This window comes from Oncorhynchus clarkii, chromosome 14 (assembly GCF_045791955.1).
Source record: "Oncorhynchus clarkii lewisi isolate Uvic-CL-2024 chromosome 14, UVic_Ocla_1.0, whole genome shotgun sequence".
Classification (NCBI taxonomy): Eukaryota; Metazoa; Chordata; class Actinopteri; order Salmoniformes; family Salmonidae; genus Oncorhynchus; species Oncorhynchus clarkii.
In genome coordinates, this window is record NC_092160.1 from 39999329 (window position 1) to 40011828 (window position 12500).

At 39.2% G+C, this 12500-nt stretch overlaps 1 protein-coding gene across 1 annotated transcript in view; it reads left to right on the forward strand.

Annotated features, from left to right (window-relative positions):
- Positions 1 to 12500, forward strand: part of LOC139366104 (vascular endothelial growth factor receptor 3-like) — a 196729-nt gene that overhangs the window by 92392 nt on the left and 91837 nt on the right. Inside the window, exons 9-10 of the mRNA XM_071103203.1 lie at positions 4378 to 4556; positions 7416 to 7599. Of these exons, the coding sequence (XP_070959304.1) occupies positions 4378 to 4556; positions 7416 to 7599 (363 nt within the window). The remainder of the gene's footprint in view (positions 1 to 4377; positions 4557 to 7415; positions 7600 to 12500) is intronic.

Consider the following 12500-nt stretch of genomic DNA (forward strand, 5'->3'; position numbering starts at 1 on the left):
TGCCATGGAACATTAACTATCTGCCATGGAAAATTAACTATCTGATATGGAACATTAACTATCTGATATGGAACATTAACTAAATGGAACATTAACTATCTGCCATTGAACATTAACTATCTGATATGGAACATTAACTATCTGATATGGAACATTAACTATCTGCCATGGAACATTAACTATCTGATATGGAACATTAACTATCTGATATGGAACATTAACTATCTGATATGGAACATTAACTATATGGAACATTAACTATCTGGAACATTAACTATCTGATATGGAACATTAACTATCTGACATGGAACATTAACTATCTGGAACATTAACTATCTGATATGGAACATTAACTATCTGGAACATTAACTATCTGATATGGAACATTAACTATCTGATATGGAACATTAACTATCTGGAACATTAACTATCTGGAACATTAACTATCTGATATGGAACATTAACTATCTGACATGGAACATTAACTATCTGGAACATTAACTATCTGACATGGAACATTAACTATCTGGAACATTAACTATCTGATATGGAACATTAACTATCTGATATGGAACATTAACTATATGGAACATTAACTATCTGATATGGAACATTAACTATCTGGAACATTAACTATCTGGAACATTAACTATCTGATATGGAACATTAACTATCTGCCATGGAACATTAACTATCTGGAACATTAACTATCTGGAACATTAACTATCTGATATGGAACATTAACTATCTGACATGGAACATTAACTATCTGACATGGAACATTAACTATCTGACATGGAACATTAACTATCTGGAACATTAACTATCTGACATGGAACATTAACTATCTGCCATGGAACATTAACTATCTGGAACATTTACTATCTGATATGGAACATTAACTATCTGCCATGGAACATTAACTATCTGGAACATTAACTATCTGACATGGAACATTAACTATCTGATATGGAACATTAACTATCTGGAACATTAACTATCTGGAACATTAACTATCTGATATGGAACATTAACTATCTGCCATGGAACATTAACTATCTGGAACATTAACTATCTGGAACATTAACTATCTGACATGGAACATTAACTATCTGACATGGAACATTAACTATCTGCCATGGAACATTAACTATCTGGAACATTAACTATCTGGAACATTAACTATCTGGAACATTAACTATCTGGAACATTAACTATCTGACATGGAACATTAACTATCTGATATAGAACATTAACTATCTGACATGGAACATTAACTATCTGGAACATTAACTATCTGACATGGAACATTAACTATCTGGAACATTAACTATCTGCCATGGAACATTAACTATCTGCCATGGAACATTAACTATCTGACATGGAACATTAACTATCTGACATGGAACATTAACTATCTGACATGGAACATTAACTATATGGAACATTAACTATCTGCCATGGAACATTAACTATCTGCCATGGAACATTAACTATCTGCCATGGAAAATTAACTATCTGATATGGAACATTAACTATCTGATATGGAACATTAACTAAATGGAACATTAACTATCTGCCATTGAACATTAACTATCTGATATGGAACATTAACTATCTGATATGGAACATTAACTATCTGCCATGGAACATTAACTATCTGATATGGAACATTAACTATCTGATATGGAACATTAACTATCTGATATGGAACATTAACTATATGGAACATTAACTATCTGGAACATTAACTATCTGATATGGAACATTAACTATCTGACATGGAACATTAACTATCTGGAACATTAACTATCTGATATGGAACATTAACTATCTGGAACATTAACTATCTGATATGGAACATTAACTATCTGATATGGAACATTAACTATCTGGAACATTAACTATCTGGAACATTAACTATCTGATATGGAACATTAACTATCTGCCATGGAACATTAACTATCTGGAACATTAACTATCTGGAACATTAACTATCTGACATGGAACATTAACTATCTGGAACATTAACTATCTGACATGGAACATTAACTATCTGGAACATTAACTATCTGATATGGAACATTAACTATCTGATATGGAACATTAACTATATGGAACATTAACTATCTGATATGGAACATTAACTATCTGGAACATTAACTATCTGGAACATTAACTATCTGATATGGAACATTAACTATCTGCCATGGAACATTAACTATCTGGAACATTAACTATCTGATATGGAACATTAACTATCTGACATGGAACATTAACTATCTGACATGGAACACTAACTATCTGACATGGAACATTAACTATCTGGAACATTAACTATCTGACATGGAACATTAACTATATGCCATGGAACATTAACTATCTGGAACATTTACTATCTGATATGGAACATTAACTATCTGCCATGGAACATTAACTATCTGGAACATTAACTATCTGACATGGAACATTAACTATCTGATATGGAACATTAACTATCTGGAACATTAACTATCTGGAACATTAACTATCTGATATGGAACATTAACTATCTGCCATGGAACATTAACTATCTGGAACATTAACTATCTGGAACATTAACTATCTGACATGGAACATTAACTATCTGACATGGAACATTAACTATCTGCCATGGAACATTAACTATCTGGAACATTAACTATCTGGAACATTAACTATCTGGAACATTAACTATCTGGAACATTAACTATCTGACATGGAACATTAACTATCTGATATAGAACATTAACTATCTGACATGGAACATTAACTATCTGGAACATTAACTATCTGACATGGAACATTAACTATCTGGAACATTAACTATCTGACATGGAACATTAACTATCTGGAACATTAACTATCTGCCATGGAACATTAACTATCTGCCATGGAACATTAACTATCTGACATGGAACATTAACTATCTGACATGGAACATTAACTATCTGACATGGAACATTAACTATATGGAACATTAACTATCTGCCATGGAACATTAACTATCTGCCATGGAACATTAACTATCTGCCATGGAAAATTAACTATCTGATATGGAACATTAACTATCTGATATGGAACATTAACTAAATGGAACATTAACTATCTGCCATTGAACATTAACTATCTGATATGGAACATTAACTATCTGATATGGAACATTAACTATCTGCCATGGAACATTAACTATCTGATATGGAACATTAACTATCTGATATGGAACATTAACTATCTGATATGGAACATTAACTATATGGAACATTAACTATCTGGAACATTAACTATCTGATATGGAACATTAACTATCTGACATGGAACATTAACTATCTGGAACATTAACTATCTGATATGGAACATTAACTATCTGATATGGAACATTAACTATATGGAACATTAACCATCTGGAACATTAACTATCTGATATGGAACATTTGTCTTCATAATGTTGTCACTTTGTTGTGAGGACGCCCTCTAAATTCATCTTTCAGAACCAGGTTTGTTGTGAGGACGCCCTCTAAATTCATCTTTCAGAACTAGGTTTGTTGTGAGGAGGCCCTCTAAATTCATCTTTCAGAACTAGGTTTGTTGTGAGGAGGCCCTCTAAATTCATCTTTCAGAACTAGGTTTGTTGTGAGGAGGCCCTCTAAATTCATCTTTCAGAACCAGGTTTGTTGTGAGGACGCCCTCTAAATTCATCTTTCAGAACTAGGTTTGTTGTGAGGAGGCCCTCTAAATTCATCTTTCAGAACTAGGTTTGTTGTGAGGACGCCCTCTAAATTCATCTTTCAGAACTAGGTTTGTTGTGAGGACGCCCTCTAAATTCATCTTTCAGAACTAGGTTTGTTGTGAGGAGGCCCTCTAAATTCATCTTTCAGAACTAGGTTTGTTGTGAGGAGGCCCTCTAAATTCATCTTTCAGAACCAGGTTTGTTGTGAGGACGCCCTCTAAATTCATCTTTCAGAACTAGGTTTGTTGTGAGGAGGCCCTCTAAATTCATCTTTCAGAACTAGGTTTGTTGTGAGGACGCCCTCTAAATTCATCTTTCAGAACCAGGTTTGTTGTGAGGACGCCCTCTAAATTCATCTTTCAGAACTAGGTTTGTTGTGAGGACGCCCTCTAAATTCATCTTTCAGAACCAGGTTTGTTGCTGGACAAAAGCGTGCTGACATTCTGTTTAGCCAATCAGCTAGCTAGATATTTTGCTGCAGTTAGCTATTCTAGCTTGCTGATGTTGATCAGACAAATCCCAAAGTGAACCCTGTTTCTGATGCATGTATTTTACAATACTTATTTGCTACAATACCTTGCTATATCAAGTTCAACTTTGTATTCCTTTTTGTTTGGATGTTCTCTCAGGTATAAAGGTGAGAAGTTGATCAGCCGTCGTCCAGAGTTCAACAGGATGCGTCTCCATCAGCACTATAACTTAGAGATCAGAGACGTTCACCCTGAGGATGCTGGGAACTACACCGTCCTCCTCAAGAACACCGCCTCCCCGCTGGAGAGGAGACTCACCATCACACTCATCATCAACGGTAACCATCCCCATAACCATCACATTCATCTTCAACGGTAACTATCACCATAACACTCATTGCCAACGGTAACCGTCCCCATAACACTCATTGTCAACAGTAACTGTCATCATAACCATCACACTCATCGTCAACGGTAACTATCACCATAACACTCATTGCCAACGGTAACCATCCCCATAACACTCATCGTCAACGATAACAACAGTTGAAGTCAGAAGTTTACATCCACTGAGGTTGGAGTCATTAAAAATAGTTTTTCAACCACTCCACAAATGTCTTGTTAACGAACTATAGTTTTGGCAATTCGGTTAGGATCGACTTTGTGCATGACACAAGGAATTTTTCCAACAATTGTTTACAGACTGATTATTTCACTTAAATTTTACTGTATCACAATTCCAGTGGGTCAGAAGTTTACATACACTAAGTTGACTGTGCCTTTAAACAGCTTGGAAAATTCCAGAAAATTATGTCATGGCTTTAGAAGCTTCTGACAGGCTAATTGACATGATTTGAGTCAATTGGAGGTGTACCTGTGGATATATTTCAAGGTCTACCTTCAAACTCAGTGCCTCTTTGCTTTACATCATAGGAAAATCAAAATAAATCAGCCAAGACCTCAGAACAAAAAAGTATAGACCTCCACAAGTCTGGTTCATCCTTGGGAGCAATTTTCAAACTCCTGAAGGTACCACGTTCATCTGTACAAACAATAGTATGCAAGTATACACACCATGGGACCACACAGTCGTCGTACCGCTCAGGAAGGAGACGCGGTCTCCTAGAAATGAACGTACTTTGGTGTGAAAAGTGCAAATCAATCCCAGAACAACAGCAAAGGACCTTGTGAAGATGCTGGAGGAAACAGGTACAAAAGTATCTATATCCACAGTAAAACAAGTCCATAACCTGAAAGGCCGCTCAGCAAGGATGAAACCACTGCCCCAAAACCGCCATAAAAAAAGCCAGACTACGTTTTGCAACTGCACTTGGGGACAATGATCGTACTTTTTGAAGAAATGTCCTCTGGTCTGGTGAAACAAAAATAAAACTGTTTGGCCATAATGACCGTTGTTCTGTTTGGAGGAAAAAGGGGGAGGCTTGCAAGCCGAAGAACACCATCCCAACCGTGAAGCACAGGGGTGGCAGCATCATGTTGTGGGGGTACTTTGCTGCAGGAGGGACTGGTGCACTTTCCAAAATAGATGGCATCATGAGGTAGGAAAATTATGTGGATATATTGAAACATCTCAAGACATCAGTCTTAAAGCTTGGTCCAAATGGGTCTTCCAAATGGACAAAGACCCCAATCATACTTCCAGAATTGTGACAAAATGGCTTAAGGATATCAAAGCCCTGACCTCAACCCTATAGAAGATGTGTTGGCAGAACTGAAAAAGTGTGTGCAAGCAAGGAGGCCGACAAACCTGACTCAGTTACACCAGCTCTGTCAGGAGGAATGGGCGAAAATTCACCCAAATTATTGTGGGAAGCTTGTGGAAGGCTATCCGAAATGTTTGACCCAAGTTAAATAATTTAAAGGCACTGCTACCAAATACTAATTGAGTGTATGTAAACTTCTGCCCCAATAAAAGCTGAAATAAATCATTCTCTCAACTATTATTCTGACATTTCACATTCTTAAAATAAAGTGGTGATCCTAACTGACCTAAGACAGGGAATTTTTACTAGGATTAAATGTCAGGAATTGTGAAAACTGAGTTTAAATGTATTTGGCTAAGGGGTTTGTAAACTTCTGACTTCAACTGTATAACTATTACAAGCATTGTCAACGGTAACTATCACCATAACACTCATCGTCAATGGTAACTATCACCATAACTCTCATCGTCAACGGTAACTATCACCATAACACTCATCGTCAATTGTAACTATCACCATAACACTCATCGTCAATGGTAACGATCACCATAACACTCATCGTCAACAGTAACTATCACCATAACACTCATCGTCAATGGTAACTATCACCATAACACTCATCGTCAACGGTAATTATCACCATCACACACATCGCCAACGGTAACTACCACCATCAAACTCATCGTCAATGGTAACTATCACCAATACACTCATCGTCAAGGGTAACAAATAAACAAATAACAAGAAACAGTTACAAATAAACAAAGCACCTGTGGGTAGAAGGCTCACCATCAAACTATTTTCAGCGGTGCAGTTGAACACACTCTCAGTGGTGTAATTGAAAACACACTCTCAGTGGTGTAGTTGAACACACTCTCAGTGGTGTAGTTGAACACACTCTCAGTGGTGTAATTGAAAACACACTCTCAGTGGTGTAGTTGAACACACTCTCAGTGGTGTAGTTGAACACACTCTCAGTGGTGTAGTTGAACACACTCTCAGTGGTGTAGTTGAACACACTCTCAGTGGTGTAGTTGAACACACTCTCAGTGGTGTAGTTGAACACACTCTCAGTGGTGTAGTTGAACACACTCTCAGTGGTGTAGTTGAACACACGCTCAACGGTGTAGTTGAACACACTCCCGTGGTGTAGTTGAACACACTCTCAGTGGTGTAGTTGAACACACTCTCAGTGGTGTAGTTGAACACACGCTCAACGGTGTAGTTGAACACACTCCCGTGGTGTAGTTGAACACACTCTCAGTGGTGTAGTTGAACACACATTCTCAGCTGTGTATGTGAACAGACACACACTCTAGTTGCCAGGTTCAATAAATCAAATGGAATATTCCCAAAAGGTTCAAGCTATATCAAGCATTTGTTAATATTAGATTTATGTATTTGACCATGGTCTGATACCCTGATTAGAGTCTCCCCCCGTCATTCTACCCCCCCCCCCCCACCCCACCCCAGTCCCCCCTCAGATCCATGAGAAGGAAATAGCGACACCCTCTAACCCGTATAGTCGTGGCAGCAGACAGACCCTCATCTGTACAGGATACGGACTCCCCGCCCCCAACATCACCTGGCAGTGGAGGGCATGGAGCCCCTGTGGCCTCAACAGCACCCAACGCCTGGAAGACAAACACCCACACCTGTAAGATACATCCACACCTGTAAGACACACCTACACCTGTAAGACACACCCACACCTGTAAGACACACCCACACCTGTAAGACAAACACCCACACCTGTAAGACACACCCACACCTGTAAAACACAACCACAACCATAACTATCACCATAACACTCATAGTTAACAGTAACTATCACCATAACACTCATCGTCAACGGTAACTTTCACCATAACACTCATCGTCAACGGTAACTATCACCATAACCATCACCATCCCACTCATCGTCAACGGTAACTATAACCATAACACTCATCGTCAATGGTAACCATCACCATAACACACATCGTCAACGGTAACTATCACCTTAACACTCATCGTCAACGGTAACTTTCACCATAACACTCATCGTCAATGGTAACCATCACCATAACACACATTGTCAACGGTAACTATCACCTTAACACTCATCATCAACGGTAACTATCACCATAACCATCACCATCCCACTCATCGTCAATGGTAACTATCACCATAACACTCATCGTCAATGGTAACCATCACCATAACACACATTGTCAACGGTAACTATCACCTTAACACTCATCGTCAACGGTAACTTTCACCATAACACTCATCGTCAACGGTAACTATCACCATAACCATCACCATAACACTCATCGTCAACGGTAACCATCCCCATCATACTCATCGTCAACGGTAACAAATAAACAAACAACAAGAAACATTTACAAATAAACACCTGTTGCATAGAAGGCTCACCATCAAACTATTCTCAGTGGTGTAGTTGAACACTCTCAGTGGTGTAGTTGAACACACACACACTCACTCTCGGTGGTGTAGTTGAACACACACACATTCTCAGCGGTGTAGTTGAACACACTCTCAGTGGTGTAGTTGAACACACTCTCAGTGGTGTAGTTGAACACACTCTCAGTGGTGTAGTTGAACACATTCTCAGTGGTGTAGTTGAACACACTCTCAGTGGTGTAGTTGAACACACTCTCAGTGGTGTAGTTGAACACACTCTCAGTGATGTAGTTGAACACACTCTCAGTGGTGTAGTTGAACACACACACTCTCAGTGGTGTAGTTGAACACACTCTCAGTGATGTAATTGAACACACACACACAACCCAGCCTGTAAAATCCACACGCACATACACGGTCTATGTAGCTCTAATCAGTTTTGTAGTTCTAGACATTTTAGTAGTTTTGTATTTGTAGACAGTTTTGTAGTTTGTTAGTTCTAGATATTTTAGTAGTTTTATAGTTGTAGACAGATTTGTAGTTTTATAGTTTTGTGTCGTTTTGTAGTTCTAGATAGTTTAGTAGTTTTCAGTGGTGTAAAGTACTTCAGTAATAATACTTTAAAGTACTACTGAAGACGTGTTTTGGCGTATCTGTACTTTACTATTTATATTTTTGACTACTTTTACTTTTACTTCACTACATTCCTAAAGAAAATATTGGACTTTTTACTCCATGTATTGTTCCTGACAACTCAAAATAGTCGTTACATTTTGAATGCTTAGCAGGACAGGAAAATCAAGAGAACATCCCTGGTCATCCCTACTGCCTCTGATCTGCTGGACTCACTAAACACACATGCATCTTTGGTAAATAATGTCAGAGTGTTGGAGTGTGCCCCTGGCTATCTGTAAATATTGTCTGAGTGTTGGAGTGTGCCCCTGGCCATCTGTAAATAATGTCAGAGTGTTGGAATGTGCCCCTGGCTATCCGTAAATCATGTCAGAGGGTTGGAGTGTGCCCCTGGCTATCTGTAAATAATGTCAGAGTGTTGGAGTGTGCCCCTGGCTATCTGTAAATAATGTCTGAGTGTTGGAGTGTCCCCTGGCTATCTGTAAATAATGGCTAAGTGTTGGAGTGTGCCCCTGGCTATCAGTAAATAATGTCTAAGTGTTGGAGTGTGCCCCTGGCTATCTGTAAATAATGTCCGAGTGTTGGAGTGTGCCCCTGGCTATCTGTAAATAATGTCTGAGTGTTGGAGTGTGCCCCTGGCTATCTGTAAATAATGTCAGAGTGTTGGAGTGTGCCCCTGGCTATCCGTAAATAATGTTTGAGTGTTGGAGTGTGCCCCTGGCTATCTGTAAATAATGTCTGAGTGTTGGAGTGTGCCCCTGGCTATCTGTAAATAATGTCTAAGTGTTGGAGTGTGCCCCTGGCTATCTGTAAATAATGTCTGAGTGTTGGAGTGTGCCCCTGACTATCTGTAAATAATGTCCGCGTGTTGGAGTGTGCCCCTGGCTATCTGTAAATAATGTCTAAGTGTTGGAGTGTGCCCCTGGCTATCTGTAAATAATGTCTAATTGTTGGAGTGTGCCCCTGGCTATCTGTAAATAATGTCCGAGTGTTGGAGTGTGCCCCTGGCTATCCGTAAATAATGTCCGAGTGTTGGAGTGTGCCCCTGGCTATCTGTAAATAATGTCTGAGTGTTGGAGTGTGCCAATGGCTATCTGTAAATAATGTCTGAGTGTTGGAGTGTGCCCCTGGCTATCTGTAAATAATGTCTGAGTGTTGGAGTGTGCCCCTGGCTATCTGTAAATAATGTCTGAGTGTTGGAGTGTGCCCCTGGCTATCTGTAAATAATGTCTGAGTGTTGGAGTTCTAGATCGATTTGTCGTTTTGTAGTTCTAGATAGTTTATTCGTTTAGAAAGTTGTGTAATTCAAGATCGTTTTGTAGTACTAGAAAGTTTAGTAGTTTTGTTGCGTATAAAACATTTTTTTCTTTTTTCATATACAGGGAGATGAGGCTGCAAATGTGCATGTGGCTATTTCTGTGAGAGAGAGAGAGTGAGCATGTTTGTGTGTGTGGCAGGTTCTGTGTGAGTGTGTGTCTGCCCGGGGATATTTCTAGGTCTGTGTGAGGAGAGGAGTGTGTGTGGACTAACAACAGGATGTATGGAGGGACAGAGGGCAACGCAGCATCACACCCACAGAGAGAGAGAGAGGGAATGAGGGCGAAGAGAGGGAGCAGTGTAGCATCCTCTGGCCATGAGAGATGGAGGGAGGTGAGACTGGATACTAACACACTCAGTGTTACACACCCTGGATACTAACACACTCAGTATTACACACCCTGGATACTAACACACCCTGGATACTAGCACACTCAGTATTACACACCCTGGATACTAACACACCCTGGATACTAACACACTCAGTATTACACACCCTGGATACTAACACACTCTGGATACTAACACACTCAGTATTACACACCCTGGATACTAACACACTCTGGATACTAACACACTCAGTATTACACACCCTGGTGACTAACACAGCCTGGTTGCTAACACACCCTGGATACTAACGCACTCAGTATTACACACCCTGGATACTAACACACACTGGATACTAACACACCCTGGATACTAACACACTCTTAATGCAATCCTTTCTCTGTAATTAATATTACCTGATTGAACTAATCATGTAAATGTAATTAACTAGAAAGTCAGGGCACCACGGAAGAGAGTTTATAGAGCTGTTATCTTCTGAATAAACTCTTAAAGACCTGGTAATCTTTTACATCAATAGCAGTCAACGTTAATCGTCACCTTATTTCAGTCTCATCTGAACATCGTAGAATTCTTGGTTATCTTCACAAACCCTGGCTAACAAGTTGAATCAGCAATACAACATTGGGTTAAATTGTTTATTTACTAAATACCTAACTAATTACACAGAATGAATCATACATTGATTACAAATGATGTCATAAAGGAAAATGTCCCTAGCGGACGGAACAGATATGACAGTTGGTTACACAAAGAAAATGGGGTTGGGTTTGAGTGAAAGAGCAGGAAGACTGAGGGAAAAGGGAGAAGCCATGCTATCGTAAATAAAGTATCTTATGCATTCTAAATTACCGCCCATTTGGAAAAGGAAATTGCAATAAATATTTACTCTAAACTGCTCTTCGGTATGTTGGTCATATATGCTGGTCTTGTTGGCCAACAGAGATCTTCCTGTCCTCGGAAGAATGTCTCTGGTGGTAAATTGGATACGTTGTAGTATCTTCGTTGTGTGTTAGACTGGGTTCGTTGTCCGTCCTTTCCTAGCCCACGTTTACAGCTGCTGTTGCTAGCTCAACAGCTAGGATGTCTCACTGCTTTAGTGAAAGAGTTCAAAGTTCATACCATTCACAACCAAAGCTCACGCTGAGGTTAGCTTAGTTCTGTAGTTGATATGTTAGTCCTTTTAATGTGGGACCGTCGTCCTCACATCCTCGGAACAGATAGTTACATTTTCGTCAAGGGCTTATATAGTGGAGGGTGAGAAGGGTGTGTTTCATAGTTTATAACCCATGTCTCTTCACAGGGGCGGGCCACTGATTGAGCAGAGCTCTAACTTTATGAAAACCCAAATCTCTCATTTGGAAGCTAAAATTAAATTGAATCTTTTCACAAATAGTGTCATATTTAAACATTTAAAATGCACAACAATTCTATGTGAATCGGATAACTAGAATGTGTAGACTTTCCCAGATACCGTTTAGGTCGTCCTGTCATCAGTCACAATGTCTCAGATGACAACCGAACTGACATCATATTCATTAAGTACCGACGCATATTTTCCACTGGTTGGGTTACCGAAATATGGTTCCTTCCCCCCACCGTTTGATGTTCCCAGACTCTCTATGTGTAACAAAGGCTATTCAAGAGTCCTTCAGTAGAGTCAAGAAAGGTATTTATGAGGGCGTCATAAACCTTATCCACAGCCCAACGTCATAACAACAGGGATGGGCAAACATGTTATTTATTTTACCTTTATTTAACCAGGCAAGTATGTTAAGAACTAATTATTATTTACAATGACAGCCTAGGAACAGTGGGTTAACTGCCTTGTTCAGGGGCAGAATGACAGATTTTTAC